The sequence below is a fragment of the Rissa tridactyla genome, chromosome 3, assembly GCF_028500815.1.
Source record: "Rissa tridactyla isolate bRisTri1 chromosome 3, bRisTri1.patW.cur.20221130, whole genome shotgun sequence".
NCBI lineage: Eukaryota > Metazoa > Chordata > Aves > Charadriiformes > Laridae > Rissa > Rissa tridactyla.
In genome coordinates this window covers 70,158,051-70,178,223 of record NC_071468.1, presented here as the reverse complement: position 1 = coordinate 70,178,223, position 20,173 = coordinate 70,158,051, and the positions used below count along the sequence as shown (strand labels likewise).

Below are 20,173 nucleotides of genomic sequence, written 5' to 3'. Positions count from 1 at the left end.
ACAATAATATAATGCAACAGGAATTTTGTTTTATTGCATAAGCATGTATAAATAAAAACTTATAGGTATGCATTCAGAGGACTTTTCAGAGTGCTATTCTGGAGATCCGGGACTCCCATCATGTAGCAGTCTCTGCCTCCAGGAAATAACCTAAGTATCAGTAGATGTACTTTCATTTACAAACCTGTTTTGACTACTGAATGTATATTTCTTCATATATATGCAGGTGCTACTTATTAAGCTTGACTATTTTCCAAAAATTACTAAAAAAATCATGTATCAAGCCATTTGGACAATGTTACACTTCATAGCTTGCCATAAAACATGCTTCATCTTTAATTTATATAAACTGCTTTCTGGAATTAAAATTTTATCTCCTTCCTTTTATAAAATGGTATTCATTCATATTATGTATATTATTTCTGTTCTTTTTCTCTTATTTTTTATGTCTATTGAAGATTTTTTACAGAGAATTGCTGACTCACAATGGGGATTTTATACCTCCCACTATGACTCAGTCTTGGTATTTATATATCTGTCATTATCTTAGTGCCTGACTTTTAAAGCTCTGATGTTTTCTTGAAGTATTTCTTATCAGCAATGTTCAGTAATGAGGTTCTGTAATGGAGGGACCATTTGAAAAATTGATATTGCAATTTTTATACACCTAATATATCTACCTTACTCTTAGGTTCTTTATTATTCAGGATTTTCTATTGCAATTCTATATCCAGCTTGTGTGAATTCAACTTTCACATTTCAAAAATGTATTTATCTTAACGAAGGTGTTACGCTATGACCATATCTTTAAATGCAATTTACACTAGATTTGACAGATCTCTATAAAGTGGCAAATGCTAATCTGACTACTGCTGTTTCTCAAGGCGTTTTTTGGTTGGATAGTTTAAACTGAGATGTCCACTGAAGAAGTTCCCTATGTACTCTCACTTAGCTAAAAAAAGTACTGGTGCTCATAAAGATGACCTCCTGTTTGCACTTCTTTACAGGGCAATGGCCACAAAATTTCTGGAACACTTTTCCCTACAGAGGCTTTTCTCAAACTGTCTGCCTGATCTATGTGACATGTCACTTATCATTGTTAAGAAAGAGAGGTTTAGTGAAGCACAGCATCTCACATGGATGCTTAAAGCCACTTTGTGCATTGGGGTTACACTCTTCTGACAAAATGTCAATGTCTTGTCAAACATATTCAGTGTCACTGAGTTAGTTGTATTTGCTTTTGGAAGTGCTGCATTCCTATGAATCCCAGTAGCTAAGAAATGGCTTATGAAGATCTGTCACATGGAACAGAAAAGACAAACAATTTTTAAAAACCTGCAGCCACTGAGCTGAACTGCCTTCAAAGTGAGCTTGTCTAAAATTTGCTGTGTCATGAACGTCGGTGACTAGAAAATGACTGAATCCTATTGTAGACACTAAGGTGGCGTCACTGTACACATGTATACAACTTGAGATATTCCCACTCAAGTTGCACTTTCCTGTTGCAGTCTTGCTCCAGGGGCCTCGAGGGTTCTGTAGTCCTGCACAGACCAATCACTCTACAGACCTAACTGAGACACTCAGGACTTAAAGAGAGGCAGTTGGCCTGATCATGTGTCTGACAGCATCTAATTCAAATATTTTTAAGTTCTTATAGAGCCAGCTAGAGTCAAAGAGAAATGTTCCCACTGCTGTGCGATATCAGTTGCTCTCAGTGAGCTGTGCAAGACATCAAGTACATCCACAGGTGATGTGCAAGGACCCATGCTAGCCACTAGGAAAAACCGAAGCCAGTAGTGCTCAACTCACTTGGGAAGCTGCTCATCTCACCTGTGCAGACTCAACACTATTAGTCCCCACTAAATTATGGCACTGGTCTCACAAATATCCTGTTGTTACTGTAAAGACAACCAGTTCTAGTTCAGACTTCATCCAAGCCATTGTTCTTTCTCAAAATAATCACAGGTGTCTCTAATGTGACCTCGTACTGCAGTGGAGTTAAACTCTGCATACTCTGCACTAAACATTCAGATCTTGGTTCTTGTGTCTTGACAAGTAGAAAACTGTAAGACTGTAAGATGATACAACAACACAGAATCTTTTATGTATCTTACAGTGTTTTAATCTATTGGTAAAAAAGTTAGCCTGTGTGGAACAATTCTGTGTGATATGAAAGTTCACTGGGGACATAGCTCATATTTTCTACTGCTATAATATAAAGAAAAATCTTTCATTGGTCCTATCAACTACAATGGGAAGAATACTTCATTTTATTAAAAAAAAAAAAAGAGATAGTGAGGTAAATCTCTTTGGTGTACTGAGTTTTGTTCTCAAATGTACTGAGCATAAATGATTTCACGTGCAGTCAGTGAAACTCTACAATGTTTAATTAAACATGTCCTTTCTTGAAAGAACTCAGTTTTAGAACTTGAAAGGAGCTGTTATTCACCAGTTGTTTCACTGGCTGATCAAATTGAGTTAATTAAGTCCTTTTTAAATACTTATTTTTCTGTATAGTTGGGTGGGGGTTTGACACTTCACTGAAGTTAATTCATTATCAGTTCAGCTAAAGAACTCTTACAGACATGTATTATTCCTTTATAGTATTTGATCTTTTGTAATAAATAGTATTTTACTTTTATTATCACTTAAATTTAAATAAATCAGTCTTCAAACCTGAAATATTTATGGAGAGCTGAAGTAAAAACTTATACAAGAAATTCAGTGGGAAGCTCAATAGTCAAATACTTAAGGATCTAATCAATGTTTAACTCTTCATTAACCTACCTATGTTTCACAGATATGTTTGCAAGAACCTAGCAGGAAGTCCATAGGCCTTGCGTGCCTGAAGCTCAAAATATAAAAGCCAAGTTGTATTAAACCAATAATCACTAGACACCCCTCCAACCGCCAGTACTTCAGTACTCCCTGTTGAATAAAGTGAACTAAAAGAAATGGTACAATAATGCATCCCTGTTTTTCTAATGTCCCTGACCTTGGACTATCAATGCAGGTTCATCTGCTTTGAATACTGCAAAGAGTTTCAGACTAATTAAGCCCTGGTTCCTCTTCTAGCACTTAAGCCTTCACTTCGCTTCACAATGATACCACTGTGCAAAGTAATAGCTGATTTTTACAATTCTGCTATTTACTATCTACATAGACTATGTGAAATAGCTGCACTTAAAAACTTGCAAATGTTATCTTTCATAACTTCATCAGAGAAAATATTGCCTCATTATTTCTAGTGATCCTTATGGAAAATCTAAAGATAGGAAGTAATATTATTCAATTATCTGAAGTAGTTTTCAAAAATGACTGGAAGGTTTTAAGATTGACTACTATATTCCCATGGCTCAAATGACTGTTATTAGTTAGGAAGTTATTACATATTCTTATCCATGTTAAATTATTTACATACTTAACCTGAGAGACTGCTTTCTAATGAGCAAGTGGTATTTAATCAATATGCAAATAGTGTCAAAGTAAAACGAAGTTTTATTTGAATTTCATTGATATGAATAAATAAACCTGAAAGTATTTGGTTAATTACAGTTACAGTTTTATGACTGCCTAAAAATGCTTAGTATTTAAGAGGTAATGTACTATACATTATAATTGATCTTTATTTGATGGCTAGTGCTGATGTTTCAAAGTAAGAAGAGAGACCAAAGCACAGTCAAATAATGTGTTAGAGAAAAAAGTAAAATGCAATCTGAAATGACAATTTTAAATAGAAAGAATAAGACAAAATTAAGAAAGAAGATAACAAGTCCTCGTAACTTTGGGGGCTATGAAGTACTACTGCTACAACTTGCTTGGATGCCCCATATGTATCTCTCATTTATCACCCAGGTAAAAAGAATGTTGAGCCGCAGAGGATGCAAGTCAAGGATATTTATGGATGGCTAAGTGAAGAAACTGGGATTTCTTTTGAGAATACTTGCACAAAGGATTTATTTTCTCAACTAAATCTTATGCTAAGGCTCAGCTCAACTTGGGATTGTTACCTTTTTCCTTAGTTGTAGTTGAGGTCTTCATTTCTTTTCCTTTTGAAGAGTCTGGAAAAGATATCAAACACAAAAATGGAAGCAGAAAGTTAGTAATATAAATATACATTGTGTCCATCAGTACTATAACAAACATGCATAACAACAGACCAAGCAAAATGTGCAAAAGAGGTATGTGTTAAGAATTAGAATTTCTGTTTACTTCAATAAAAGGCTCAACTTAAAATTTGAAAGCAAACCAAAAATAATTCCCACTAAATTATCTGGCAACGTTTCTGCAGGTCAAATAATTCCTGTGCAGCCTATCATTTCAGTGTGTCTTGTGAATTCAGTAACAGCTCTGTTACTGATTCACTCAGAATAGACCAGCATTCCAGATGCAATATGAGCTGTGCAGGTCAGACAGCGGTTAAAGAACCTCAGAATAAGGGTTATGATTTTATTATTTCTGAATCGTGTCAAACTCTGCTCCTTTCAATATATCAGATCTATTAATTGAGAAGAAGCTAGGTTTAGTTCCTTTTCACCAAAAACCTGTAATTCAAAATAGATTGAAACTACACTGAGATACCAGCAGACCCTTTCATGAGGATGACTGGTTATTTCCCAACCACATAATGATAAGACATTACCCTTTTCCTTTAAGGCTGCTGGAGGCTTCACATCTTTTCTTTTACCAGTATCTAGAAAGAAACATTTAACATTTATCGCAAGTCAGGTTAGAGAAACAAAATGACACTTGAAAAGAAAGCAAGTCAAACAGTTTGATATGTAGAGAGCAGAAAAGATGCGATAATTAAATGGATTTAACAGCATGGAAATAAAGAACAGGACAAAACAACGAGGTCATTCATTCATCCTTTTAGACTTGGATATGCAAAATAATAGGCCTTCAATATGTCATTAGTTTTGCATTTTGAGGAAACTCTTAAGCTGTCTCACAAGTAGGCAATGAAGAATAATAACTTACAAAGAGGAAAGCAATTCTATAGAGCAGTTGGCATCAATGGATTTTTCTTTTGCTGAACCCAAATACAAAATTAATCCACATTGATACAATTAAAATATTAAGAATACTAGTCTTGAAAGCCAGAGGCTGCTGATAAAGGTAAGTGGGAGTTTTCTTTATTCAGGACTGACAAAAGGACCAGTTACTCATTTAGGAATCTATTATTCTTTTAATATCAAAGAGGCCATATGGGTATTACCTGTGAACAGGATTTTTCTTCCTGCATATATATAGCCTTTTAAAATCACAGGCAAGCTGGGTATAAAATAAGAGCAGTGTTCAACCTTCTAATGTACATTTATATATTTTATGTCACAATGAATAGTCCAAGAACATAATTTTATCTTTAATTTTCTGCAGTATATGTCAAAATATTAAAGGAGATGGGAAAAACTATTGATATTCTAGTGCTCTTTTTCTTGTACCTGACAAGACAGGACCCAGGACAGAAGAAAATCTGGAAGTTGGCTAAGCACAAATAAAGGAAAACTATGACCTTGTTGTGGTGCCCAGGTGAGATACATGGACTGACAATGCTCACAAAGAGGAGAATCCTGAGCGCCAAGTGGTGCCCTGGTTTCATTCCCCTGGAGCTTTCACAAGGAATAATATGTTCCTCCCAGAAGTGCATCACTTTATTGTATGCCTATTCAGTACCCTGCACTGTGCCAGTCATTATCTGGACTGCATTGAATATCTCCAGCTTCCAAAAAAATGTGACTTTGCCACAATTTGGACCTCAGATATGCCTTTATAGCTTGGGAACCATACACAGTTCTGCTAGCCCTGAAATTCTATTTCCCTGAAATTTTTGAGCTATTTCAGTACTCTTCAGAGAGTCATCAGTCCTTGTGAATCCTATAATTCTTCACATTAGTGTTCAATACACATCACATTGCAACAAATAGGGTTTTCTCCAAATGTCACTATCAAACAATCGGTGACCTCTGTGTGCACAGCTAGCAGGCCAGCCTCCTGCAATTGAAAATATCAGAGATGTATGTGTCTATGTTGCAAATAAATTAGGAAAAACCCCTGACGCACCAGTCCCCCTCAAACACCTGCATCTGTCAGTAGCCCTCAGCCAGTCTCTCTCAGTCAACGACATTACTGAGCAATAGCCATGTGGACCAGATTTAGTCTAGTTCCCTGAAGGAATGTCCCCACCAAGGGTGTTAGACAACTTGTTTTTGACAGACTAACATCCAAAGATGGTACAAAAATACATTTTAGTTACTTCCCCCTGGATGCAAATTCAAATCTCTGCATTTAAAAGAAGCCCAGGTACTTTCTAGGGACCCTACTGGGGAACTGTACAGCAAAAATGTTAAAATAGTATCATGGATAAAGTAATCTAGACACAAATCAGGATGGGTTTGGTTTTCATCCTCATATATTCCAATTCAAGACCTGTTTGTAGCATTGAATAGCTGTTCTGATATTCAGTTCTGAATTTCTTAACTACTTTAATTACCTTTTTCCTTTGCCACCTCTGGATTCTTGGGATTTTTTCCTTTTAGAGAATCTGTAGGGAGGTAATTAAGCTTTTGAGACTTAGAAGATAGGACCACCTTTCTACGTTTAAAAGGAAACACAAAAATATTCAAATGGATGCAACCTTGACCTGTCTTTACATCCTCTCTAGTAACCATCTTATATTTTTTAAGTTGCAATAGTGTTAGTAGCAAATGCACCAGTAGAAGTTACTATAGATCACTCTGTGGAGACCTAACAGAAGAGAGAAACTGGAAAGGAGGAGGGAAAAATGCAAGTAAAGGTGCAGAATTAGAAATTCTTAGGGCCTTATCCAAGACTTCATGAAGACAGGAAGGATTCTTCTGTTTTCTCTGGTGGGCTGAAGCCTAATTTTAGCATGCGTTTTGGGTCAGCAAGCACAGGAAAAGCATACATTATGTTGTATAAACAACTAATATATAATTATTTTTTTAAAGCAACAGCCTTTTGACCTTTTAAGTGTATGTATCAGGGACTATTAGGAGGAAATTGTTTTTTCCAAAGCGAGGAAGTAATTTCATAAGTTTATGAATGTATGTGCTTTAAGTGAGAGAATATCACAGCTTGCAGGGTGCTGAGTAGACCAAATTACACTCCATCTGACAGGATATAGCACCTAAGGATCTAGAAAAAACATACCATTTATTCCAAATGGAAGTTAACCAAATCTTCAGCAAAACCAGATAAAGCTAAAAGAAGATACTTTCCAAAATAAGTTATAGACTGATCATCCTTTTGGCTGCCATGGTACCAGAAAATGATGCCACTTATCCGTCTGGCTTTAAGTGTGAGTTGTAACAGAAAAACTTCACTTCCAAGGTGGCTGAAGCCTTTGGACAAATCACACTGTTCAGGGTTAGGTATTTAAATTAGGAGCCTGGTCTTCACAGCAGCAAGTGGGCTCCTTCAGGGGACTGACAGACAGCTTCCAGTGTGAAGACTCTGAAACCCTTTGAAGGACCCTCTGTGTTGACTACATAGGAAGCCTTGAGGCAACAGCACCCAAACTTCATCATTTTAGTCTGAGTGCACCTTTGTGATCTCAGAGATCAGTGGCCACTGCCACTGTACAGCCACAGGCATAAATCACTGCCTTTGGCCTTATGGGTTTGGTGGCATGTGCCCATGAGGTTTTTTCTTTTTGTCATCTGTGTAGCAGGTTTCCCTGAGATTTCTTATGATTTGTATCTCCTAAAGCAGGTTCAGTGTTTTTGACTCTTAAAACTTCTGGATGCAGCTATCAATGCAGGACACTTTCCATGGTGCACTGGCTTTCACAACCTCTGAGCCAAGGCTACTGAGATCATGAGTGCTCCTTCCCTTCCAGGGAGCAGGTTTTCATCTTCAGGGGTTTAAACAGGGGCTCACTGAAGACTTTTCAAGCTTCTGCTCTTGACTGACCACTTTTCTGCTGGTCCCAGAAGGAGAAAAACATAAAGTTGTCTTAAAGCCAACATTCACCTTGCTGCTTTCCTCCCACATCCTACTCCAAGGGTGAGGCTGGGTCAGGTTAGGAAGACGGTACAGAAAGTGCAGCAGTAGCAGCATGTGAACTCTTCAGGGTAAAGATCTAGTTCTCACGCAAATGACAACAACAAATAAGCAGATGGGAATAGGAGGAAATATAAACTGAACAGACACTGCTTTCCTGTAGGTGGGTCTCACAACATAATTTTCTAGTTTTAAAGAATAAAAATGTGTGTTATAAGTAAAGATAAATGCTACAGGCAAGATGTTTCATTTGACTTTTACTTTAAAGGAAGCACAAGCACTACATAGCAAGCACAAATCAGCACATTTGTTTCTTTAATGACAATGTACTATTAAGTATATGGCAAGAAATAAATATACACTACTGGCATATTTCCCCTACAAACCTGTGCATAAAAATAAATAGGCTTATTATCCACACATAACTGATGTAAGAAAAGATGCAAAGATATCCCAAAAGATATCAAAAGCAAACAAGAGGGAGAAAAGAAGCATTTGTTCAGAAAACAAATCATGGAACACAGGGTAAGAGTAAATTTACATTATCTATACAGCACAAATGCTGCCACTTTAGTAACTCAGCATAGTGCAATTCTAGTTAATTTCTTAGAAAAATTCAGTCAGGAGTCCTATATGACATATCATGAGCTTTTAGTGCCACTGTTAGAGACTCTGGATGAAGGAGCTTCTACTCTGATTAGCTGGGTAAGATATCTACCAAAAAAATCACATGGCAAATTATACTTTAGAGTTTCATTGGCTTCACATTATTTGAATATGCTTATGTCAACAGAAAATCAGCTTTTATATTCATTATTGTAAGTGGCCTTCTTTACTTTTCTTTACTTCAGGAAAAAGATGAAAGGTAGTTTTAAATTCAGAAGGAGTCCTGAGATGTCCTTTATCACAAGACAATGGAAAGTATATTCTTCCACTGTTCTCCTTATTACTGCCAATAAAATTAGACTCTAAGATTGGAGACAGTTTATTCACCTCATAAAATAGATAAGGTAACATTGTGAGGTTGTGATCTGTAGAATATCCCAGCAATAACTCCAAATTCAAGGATTTTTTTTTCTTATCTCTGCTTTAAATAAAAACATTATGCATCAGTTTATGAAAAATAGCCTGCTTTATGATAAGGTTTTTGATCTGGACATCATCCTTGTTCATCCAAACTTAGTCCATTCTTCAAACAGAATGAGGTATGATGATGCCTCTTTTATTGCATAAGGTGCCAGGCAAACATTAATCATCACATGTGTTTAACACCGCATCTAAAAATGTTGCTTTATTTGGTTTTACACGAATAGTAACAAACTCCAAAGATACAGGATTATGCTGCGCTGGGACGTGCTGACTACACTGCAGCACACTTGGAGTCTTACCAAGATGAGCCAGGGGCTTCTGAGGTTACAGGAGCCAAGAGGGAAACACCAATGAAATACCTGAAAGGAATTAAGGGGTGCTCCTCTAAGAAGGTGACATGGCTGACAGCCCAGCTAAAATTCCTCTAGACCAATGTCTGCAGCATGGGTGACAAACATGAGGAGGTGGAAGCCACTGTGCTGCTAGAAAGCTAAGACGTAGTTGCAATTACTGAAACTTGGTGGGACGAACCCCGTGACTGGAATGCGGTGATAGGTGAGGAAGGGAGGGACAGAGGCATCGCCCTCTACATCAGGAGATGGATAGAGTGTGATGACCTGTCTCTGAAGAATAGCCAAAGCAGGTTGAAAACTTATGGGTAAGAATTAGAGACTGAGGAAACAAAGGAAGCCTTGTAGCTGGTGTCTACTACAGGCTTCCCAACCAAGGGGAGCCTATTGACGAAGCCTTCTTGCTGTAGCTGTAGGAGGCATCACGCTCTCATGCTCTTGTCCTGCTGAAGGACTTCAACCAACCCAACGTCTGCTGGAAAAGTAGCACAGTGAGCTGTACGCAATCTAGAAGACTCCCGGAATGCATGGAGGATATCTTCTTAAGCCAGATAATAGACAGCCCTACCAGAGGGCATGCGATACTGGACCTGTTGGTCACCAATGCAAGTGAGCTAATCGGTGATGTCAAGATTGGAAGCAGCGTGGGCTGCAGTGATCATGCGCTGGTGGATTTTGCAGTCCTGAGGGATATGGGCCAGGTGAAGAGTAAAGTCAGGACCCTGAATTTTAGGAAAGCAAACTTACATCTGTTCAAGGAATTAGTCAATAGGACCCCCTGGGAAACTGCCCTCAGGGACAAGGGAGCAGAACAGAGCTGGCAGATCTCTGAGATCTGTCTCTAATATATGTTTATGTAGCAGAGTAATCCAAAATGCAATAGGGAAAGCACATAGCCCAGAAAGGCACCAAAGTTTTTAAGAGTTTCTCCCACACAGCTTTATACGTGCTTCCTATAGAGTCTTCACTGCCTATATATTTTGAACTGAGCTGTTCAGCTTGCTAATCAGCACCCGCATTTTTAGACACAGACGCTGAACTGTGCAAGTTTGATGCCTATTACAGGAAACAGCGATGGCTGCATCAGCAAGGGCTCTCAGGATCTGAGGGGCTGGGCTCAGCTGGGCTGGCCATCAACATCCCTGCCGGGGCTCAGGAGCCTGCAGTGGGCTTACAGCTGTATTCAGCATCGAGTAGTAGGTCGAGATCTTGCTGTTAGCAGCAGTAATGCATTGTGCATACATGACTGCACTACATGCGATAAGGAATGTGGTGTGATGCTCTAGCTGGTAACACTATGTTGGAATATGTGGAACTTTTATAGAGATTGTTTTGCCTTGTTTTCCTAAAGTGTAGGAAATCTGATATTAACATGGCCTGCACTTGATGTTTAAAATAAATTCTGGCCTGCCCCTTTCTGAAGGCTGGGTGGAGAAGGTCTAACCTCCTCTGTCATGTTAGAAGGACCTGTTAATAACTCAGTGATTGAAGTTGCTGGTCTATTGAGCATGAGCCCAGGAGATTAAAAGTGGCGCCATGGGAGCACTCAGTGAAGGACATGCTACAGAAGCCTGTTCAGGGCTGGCAAATCCATTTCCATGGGTTCTTAAGAAACTTTTGCCAAAGAGGAAAAACCTTTTTGGGTCTCTTCTTTCTTTCTTTTTTTTCTCCCCCCTGCCCCCATTAATCCTTTGCAATGAGCATCCGGCTGAGCATATGCAGGGAAGGAGGGGACAGAGCTGTCACTTAAGTGCCTCCTCTAATTTTTCAGCACAAGCTCATCAGGGAACAACAGATTATAAGCAGCCTTTGGAGAGGACCATGGGATCCCAGGAGAGTTTGGATATGCAGTTCTGCTCCAGATAACTAAGCTCATGTAAATGGGAAGTGTGTACATTAGGAATAGAATACACATAGAAGAACAATACATGAACCACAGGATTTTCAGATTATTATAATTTACTTTTAATTTGTGTATAAAGAAGCGACTAATTAGTGATTGCCCAATTAAACATGAGTGAGTGAATGAACACAGCTTCCAGGATTTTGAAAATACGTCCAGTAATAAAATTATTCCTCCTTTTGTTTTAGATTTTTTTTCATCTTTCCATAGTGTTGAACTAAACTCTTCATTCAGTTCTTTCTTTGAAATAGCATATAATGACTATAATTTAGAAAAAGCATTAATATGTCTATCCATATGGCAGATCTTGTTATCCTGAAAAACCTAAAGAACATGTCAAATCAGACTTACCCATAAATCACTTTTCCTTTCAAATACAGCTATCTCTAGAAAGGAGGGAAGCAATAAAATGGGTAAAAAGCACCCAGCAAAATAAAGGATGAAAGGAAATTCAGCTGAGCTACCACCTACTCTGACCAAATTCAAAAGAAATGGGAAGTGTCTGATAAAAAATAAGGAATAAAAGAAAGATTCACACCAACTGTTATGTTGCAGGCTGTTGACTGGATGAAGTTTTTTTTAACTATAGCTTTTACAGAGCCCAGAAAGCACCTTATCCACTCATATGCTCATAAATTTTACTTTATTCCTATTATGTTCACAGATTTATGCAAGCATTCAGTTCAGACTTTGTTAACTGGCTCCTATGAAACACTATGCATTGTACAGAAGAGAAAGTTCTTAAAAAAGTTCTTAACCATTACTCAAAGTGGCTTTGTGATATTTATTGAAATAATTTTGAGACTTCTGAACGTTAATTGGCTCACCATATTCTATTTATGTCCTTTTCCCCCCCTTTTTTCATGCTGTGCGTCCTGTAGAAATTTTAACCAATTAAATGTTGATCGGTTAAGATTTATAATGGGAAAGATTTATAATGATTATTTTAAAATTAATATCTTCATTCTACTTTGTGTGGTTTTCAGCAAGTTTTATATTCCATTATGTATTCTTACCTTTATCTTTTAAAGATGTAGGATTCTTTCCTGCCTTTTCTTTAGCATGTTCTGTAAAAAATAATCTATTAATCTTCAAGCCAGAGTGATAAAAGGTTAACATCTAATAGCTCTGGAATAATGATTGATCAAGTAATTGATGGTTCCTAACTGAGCCATGATACCAATTAGACGTCTAATGCAAAACTGTTTTTCATCAGTTTTCACATGCTCACAAAGTGAAACCACGAACTTTTCTTAAGTGTGATGAAAGAACAAAGATCGCTCAAAACTTGTTTCACTTTGCAGCTTGTAATAGCAAATGTTCGCAAGTGTTCCTAAATTCTGAGTTTAGACTTCTCAGTTTACATACAGATGCTTCATATTACAAAGACTTTAACTGCACTTCTGATCAAGGTAATGCCAATTAAGTTTTATCATAAATTTACTGAAATAGTATGGTCATAAATTCTTAACTAAACTATACCATAAAAACAAAAAGGCCAATGCATTGCAAGGCTTTTTTTCTTGATGCACATAGATCTTAGGGCTTTATACAATTTTGTTCTGCTGTGTTACCTTTATCTTTTGTAGCAGCTGGAGATTTCAATGCTTTCTCTTTTCCAGGATCTGTAAAAGAAGTATTCACACCAGTAAAGTGGCAGTCAGAAGCCATAACTGAGCGAAACTATGAGATGTAATCATAAAAGAGAATGAAGCATGTAGATCATATTAGAGACTATAACTGTATATTAGAAGAAATAATGAAAAAAGGAGTGATTGCAAGAGTTGTATGAAATTCACCTGTTTCCATTCAGAGAGTTCAGTCCACAAAGTATGTTTTATTGATTTAACTATGAAACCTATACAATTTGCAAGCTTCAAATTAATATGGGATGAGGATAGTTTTTTAACTTTCTTAACAAGAAAGGACAAAACTGAGCCTTTGCCAATTTTGACTCATCAAAGCCGGCTGTGGCCTACTTCCCTCATCTGGGATTGTCCATTCTTGCTGAGCAAGTCCAACAGTATTGAAACTATTAATTTCTGAGGGTCAGATGTGTATCAGATTGAGAGAGCAACACAATAATGGCAAATAGGAAGATGAAGAGTTCTTTTTATTCTGCCTATAGACAAGTAGTGAAGATGGCTAGGCCACACCATCCTTGATGGACACTGTACAAGGAAGGGCAGTCCCCTGCAAAAGGCATGAGAAATGATTTGCATCATGCAGAAAACAAGAATTCTGTTTCAGACAAAATGTGAGATCATCATTCTGGGCTGATGAAACCGAGGTCTCCAAGGATTTTGCAACCGAAAATAAAAAAGCAAATTAGACTGTCCCAAAACAGGCTAGTCAGAAAGAACAGAGACTTGGATTTTAAATTCTTGCATGTTAAATGAGTGTTTTAACCATATGACTATTGGTTACACTGGTTTATTCTTGTTATCTGACAAAAACTAGTTAACAGATGTTTTCTGGAAAACAGTAAAATACAATGTTCTCCATCAAATCTGAAGCAAAAAATTCTTTCTATTGAGAAACTTGACAGCAATTCAGTGCTAGATCTTAAAAAACTCTGTTAGAAGACCCTCTTGGTTTCTACACATAAGATAAGAAGTTAAGACTCCTAATAAGGAGGCGGTTGTGCTTGGAGAGAGATATGAAACTTTCAGTAGCTGCAGTGAGTTAGTTGGAGTGATAATTGTTTACTGCCTTAAGCACACACAATTTACAAATTGTTGCTTTTGTGTCCAATAGTAACTTATCATGGTATCAATAAAGCTTCTTGTTCATGATTTGGTCCTTGGCTCTGTGTAAGACAAACTGAGTTCATGGGCAATCTGAATTGAAGGAATCCAGAAATACTACAATTTTATTTATGGTAGAATTAACCATCAAGTAGAAAAAATTAATTTACTGTTGACATTGAAACTCCTATTCTGTGGGGGCTGACCTCAAGGGATAAATGTTTCATTATTTTTCTCCTTCTACACTGTGCTTCTAAAAAGACAATACTTGCAGACAATATAATTTTTAAAGAAGACTTGGGAAAGGGATTTCTTAAACAAGGTAAAAAGTATAATTTTATTGTAATAAAGCTGTCTCTTTCCATCCTCACTACATCCCAGACATCTGCTTTAGAATCTACCCCTGCTCTCCTGCTTCTGCCTTCAGGTTTTGTACTCACCAGTTTATGATTCAGTCACTAATTTTCAAAGTGACAAAACTATTTACTGCAGATGTCTGTGAAGCATATACAGGGCAACGAAGTATCTCTAATAGTCCTAATAAAAAGTCAACACCAATTTTTAAATATTAAGTTAATGACAGAAATCTGTACTAACAGAAATAACACTGAGAAGACTGAAAAACTTGTCCATCTATGCAAGTTATGAAAAATTCCCAAGAGAGATTCCATATTCAGTGCAATGGTCTCCGTGAAAAGAAAAAAAAAAAAAAAAGTGGCACACAAAGTCCTTTTTCTTTGTGTGCGTGTGTGTGTTTGTGTGATTTATGATTCAAATCTAAATACTAAGCTATTCAAAGCTAAATACTACACTATTATGACTCTATCAAAATAAAATATTTAATGCAAAATATAAACCCTTTATTTTCAGGAACCTGCCTGTAAGAACTTAAAGTTGTTGTGAACCTCCATTATTAAGAACACAGTTACCCAAACTGTTGCAGAAGATGTTACCTCAATGATGCAGCTTGAAAAAAAAAAAAAGAACATTAAACAATTCGGAACTGAAAGCTTAAGTCACTACTTGACAAAATGGACTTCAAACAAGCTTCCTTTGTTTTATCCCCAAACCAGGAAAACTTTGGGAAGGTGCTTCAGAGCCAGCTGTCATCTCCAGGAGAAAAAAATGGGTTTTAGGATAGTGTGGCATATAACACAGACACTGCTGAAGAATTTAGAAAATGACCCAGGACTGACCTGGAAATGGGAAATTAAATTGTAAATAAACACTGGCCAAATTCTGTGGGACTGAACTTACTGAGGTCTGCTAGACAGTCTGCCATAACTTGGCAAAATGACAACTTGTAGCACAAATCCCATCGCAAGAGACTTGTGTTACGTGCTCCGTATTGATTTGCAGTGTTAAGCCCATGTTGACATCAGAATACACAACTGAGACCTGTAATGAGCCTAGCAGCTGCGTAGAGAAGAATTTTGTGTGTAAAATTTTTTTTTTTATTCAAACTTTGGCTTAAACAGACAGAATTTCTCAACATACCCATTATTATTATTGTTATCAACCTTTTTTTTATCAGTTCTAGTCTGTGTAATCAACCATAATCTGCAATTCTGATCAGCAGCAGGAGCTTTTACACATTTTTTTTCATTTATAAATCTGACATTGCTTTATCAGTTATAGGGAGAAGCAATATGTAAAACCATAGCTTACTTCCTTGTTTCATCTTTGCTTTATCTGAGGAAAAAGAAGAGAAGGGAAGAAAAAGTGAAAAGAAAAAGTAGATATTAGAATACATGTTAACGTAGGAAATTATTTTTAATACAATCAGCTAATGAAAATGTATTTAAATATATGTTGCCCCTAAGTGCTTAAATATATCTCAAAAATGATTTCCACTCCACTGTTGCTTGACAGCATACGGGAAAAGGGTTCATGTTTCCCAACTAGTACCTTGCAGACTGCCAACAAGAGCATAAAAACCCCCAGTCTCATATGACCTGCTTTAACTGATGTTTATTAACTCCTTTCTTAGTACTATTGGATATCACAAGAAAAAAAATCTTCGCCTTTTCCTTATTTCTTTTAAGTATTAATTCTCAGTGGCCTTAGTGACAGGCAGTAACTCCCTGGCAACCATCTGACACTTGTTCATGTCATTTTTCAAACAAAGAGGGCAAAGAGTTAAAGCATTGTCTTTTTCTAGACACTTTTGGCAGTTCTCTGCCTTCTTGCTCTCCTTTTAACAGTTAAAAATGTTTTGTGCAACTTTGCTTTCCTACTAATAAAAGATCAGTCAACTGAAATGTTGCTACAACCTTTTAGCCTGTTTCTAGACCATAGGGATTTGAGGTCAAAGCTGCAACATCGAGTTTTATCACTAAAATCTTCAGGTTTCAAACAAGGAATGTATGTCCTGATTGCTAAACAAATAGATCAGCCAACACTCCAGGTTTTCCCGCAAGTCCCCTTATATTTAGTGTTTTTCTTACATTTCAAATCCCAATTCTGATCAGGTCTGAATCCATGTACTTTTTCACATGTATCCTGGTGTACAATAGCTAGCAGGGCAAATTATTTCATTTCTCAGTCTAAAAGGCAAAAATCCCTTTAAGTTTAAAAACTATTTCCTGGTGTATTCGTATTTTCCTGGTTAAGAAGAGCAGTGTCTCTTTTCCTCAGATCTTCCATATACCTGGAACCAGTGAATTAGGTACAGTTTTCTCTTCACTTAAACATGACTCAGAGCTATTTCCATCACCTTATATTTCACTCTTCCATGAGAAATATAAGTGCACACTAATATTCCAAAAACTTCCTGAAAGTTTTTTTGGCTCGTTTATCTTTGAGTGATCAATGTCTTGGCAGTAGTTTCATACATGTAAGGTGCAGAAATAAGAAGCAGAGGCAAGTGCTATCTGAAAGTGTTTATGTTCGCTTCTGTGCAGCAGAGGAACTGAGCTGCTGCCAGTCCTTGGAAGTAGCTGTAGAAATAGTTGCGATAGACATTACTCATTGCTCTTATTCCTTTGACTTGCAGAAACGAGATGGCTGCTGGCATGGGAAGACAGTCCTGCCGGTGCTGACTGCTGTCATGGGAAATAGTTTGTCCCCCTTTTGAGCTCCCTGGGTATCATCACAAACGATGGTTTAGAAATCCCTGCTCAATGCCAACTGTGTGAAACTATGGTTTGTACCACTCAGTCTGTGCTTTTTATGGCACAGTTAAAACATTTTGCAGCAGATAAAGTCCCATCTACTGGTGGCACATTGTAGAAGGGACAAATCTTACAGCAAACACCACCTCATTGCTGCATGAGATAGCCAAACAGAGGGGAAGCAAGTGCAGATGGCTGGGGAAGCACTTGTATAGCAATGGGAAATGGTGTGAAGATACCCAGACTAACAATGACTGAAATCTAGGCCAAGGCCCACCTAATTATAACATTTTCCATGACAACTAACAAGCAGCTGACAGCTGCTGCAGGGCGCCTGCTCTGATTTGAGTAATGCTGGGTAAGGCTGCAGCTGAGAAACCAGAGAAAAGAAAGGGGTAATAGCTCAACTGACCAAGGCTACACTAGCAAATATGCCTTAAACTTTATTCTAAAGGTTACTGGCAAGTTTGGAAAAACTCCAAATAATAAGACTGAAAATGCCAAATTCAACATCAGGGCTCTAATTGCCAATTTGAGCACGAGTAAATACAAAAATCACTTTGGTAGACAGTTACTAACAAAATACAATAGATGAGGATGTATATCATACAAAGGAAGTCAGGGCTGATAAGCTTTGGATCTTTATGCCAGTGTTTTACTACTTTGCTCCTTACCGTACTAACCTAAAAAAGTATGGATTGCCTTTAACAAGTGTACAAGAAGCAGGTATGGAGGATATAATGCTAAAAGTAACAATAATAATAAATATGTGTATATAATGGGAAAAGGCACATCTTTATCTACATGCTTTGAGGCCCCAATCCTTTTCATTTTATGTTCACGATCATCAATCACTCAGTAGCTTGAATTTTGTTTCAGCCTGGGTGTAGACTGTCCCTTGGTGTTCCTGCTCTGGTTGGCTTGGGAAACTGTATGTAGACTTTGTGACCCACCAAATTACGTGCTATCAACACATGCAGTTCTTCTATCCTTTCTTCTTCTGGTGTTCCCAGTCCCAGGCATTCCCATACATGCCTCATCCGTACCAATCCTAAGCTTTTTGCTAAAAACATCTACAAGTGCTGCTCTCAAAACCTTTTGAGTTTCTCTGCAGTGGACCTTCATGGCTCTTCATGGGGCTAATGTTTCATTTGGGATAAGAAAGGCAGCTCAGCTGACTTTAGGGGGCCTTTACCTCATTTACCTTTTTTTTTTTTTTTACCCCTTTACCTCATTGCAAGCCACTCTCTAATACTGAACAGTAAAGGCTGATCCCTGCCCAGGCTACAAGAGCAGGAAGCTGCTTCTTGCAATATCTGTGAGACACAAAGTCCCAGCACAGGACCTTTAAGCTGAAGCAGGCAGCTTGTTCACCTGAAGCTTTTTGTGGGAGTTGCAGTTTTGTGGAAGTGGGACAAAGCCAGTTTCCTGGCCAAAATTCCCTGTTGCTCTGATAAACACACCCTGGCAAATACTAGCAGAGCAATGGATTTAAAGGTTACTGTCAACCAGCTGTCTGAGTTTTTTGTTTCTGTGCCATTGTCTTTTAGGAGAGATAATGCCAGCGTTCTTTGTTTTCTTTTTACCTTGCTCAGCTGCTTTCTTTGCTTTTTCTTCCTGCTTTTCAGGTACTGCTGCAAAACAAAGATAACGTTTAAGCAAGATTTCTAGTCAGAAGTGTTGCTCCAACAGACAGAGCTTTTCTTAAATGCTTACAGATTACTTTGAGGCAAATGATTTGAAAGATTTGCAACCATGAGAAACCCTTTCCCCTCCGATATATGACTACATAATAAGTATTTTTTACCTATCTTAAAAAGAAAAGAGGAAAAGCAAACAGGGAACTGTTTTCTTTCGGAAAATAAATAGCAGCATTGTCTTCTTGATCTCAGGTGGAATAGAGGCTAAACTGCAGCACGTACATCACAAAGGAGGCAGCAAAGCAAGAAGGTTTCTACTTTGCCCAGCCATGTCAGAGTTCCCCACACGAGTGTGGTTTTCTGTTTGCACCAGCAGAAACCTCCACTTTCCTAATTTTAAGCGTGAAGTTAGTCTCACGGAGGACAGTGGGTCACGGTCAGACTGTATGTTACAGACGCCTAACTTGGTCCTTGTGAATACTGTGGTTCCTGCATGCAAGAGAGGAGTGAACCAGAGCACTTGTGCAGCAGGGTTGCTAGCCCTTTACTGATGCCGGACAAAGCAGTTGTAACAGCCCAGGTCAGCATGGCTGGACGTATCCAATTATTATTCCCAAGCTTTATCTTGCACAGTTCCTAAATTGATTTGCAGAGCTTGAGAGACAAGGGACGGAAATTATTTATTCATGGTTCCACGCTAAGGTTTCAATGATCTAAGAGGAGGAGATACAGGATGGAATTCCTTCAGACACTGCTCTTTTAGGAAACTGACATCTTTTGTAGTTTCTGACAATTTACATGGCAGGTTTGGGAATGTAGGAGATTTCCTGTGGATGACTGAATATATTTAGGGCAATATATGTATTTTGTCATCTAATTGAATTATTCAGCATTAAGTCTTGCAAATATGTAAACATATTTGTTTAGGTGTAAGTGGCACTGCCAACACTTCACTTTTGTAAAGCCAAGCTTTTGTAGCCATAATTTATAACTGTTATGCTGAATGAGAAACATTGCTTTAATTTAAAAAGGTATCCTCTTACAGTGTTTGAGACAAAAAAATGTGTCATTAAGAAAATAAGCTTCACTGTCATTGCCTACTTTAAAAGTAATGCAAAGAATAAACAATCAGCATAAAAGGCAGGATTTAAAGCGGATGGTGAAAATTAATTTACATCAAATGACTGATAAGTACAGAAATGTCTTTGCAGCTATGGAGTTATCAGCACATAACATCCCCTCAGCTTGTTATTTCAACCTGTCAAGCACATAAATATTTTCAACACAGTGTTTTATTACAGCAAAT

The 20,173-nt window shown here is 37.6% G+C and overlaps 1 protein-coding gene across 19 annotated transcripts in view; it reads right to left on the bottom strand.

The window, feature by feature from the left end:
- TRDN (triadin) overlaps positions 1 to 20,173 on the bottom strand; it is a 236,903-nt gene that overhangs the window by 55,548 nt on the left and 161,182 nt on the right. For 15 of the 19 annotated variants that reach the window (XM_054194837.1, XM_054194845.1, XM_054194833.1 and 12 more), the window contains 7 exons: positions 18,814 to 18,861; positions 15,783 to 15,806; positions 12,942 to 12,992; positions 12,384 to 12,434; positions 6,494 to 6,544; positions 4,643 to 4,693; positions 4,011 to 4,061 (listed from right to left, as the gene is read on the bottom strand). In XM_054194837.1, coding sequence (XP_054050812.1) covers positions 4,011 to 4,061; positions 4,643 to 4,693; positions 6,494 to 6,544; positions 12,384 to 12,434; positions 12,942 to 12,992; positions 15,783 to 15,806; positions 18,814 to 18,861 — 327 coding nt within the window. The remainder of the gene's footprint in view (positions 1 to 4,010; positions 4,062 to 4,642; positions 4,694 to 6,493; positions 6,545 to 12,383; positions 12,435 to 12,941; positions 12,993 to 15,782; positions 15,807 to 18,813; positions 18,862 to 20,173) is intronic. The other 4 variants (XM_054194834.1, XM_054194842.1, XM_054194850.1 and 1 more) reach the window with 2 other exon arrangements.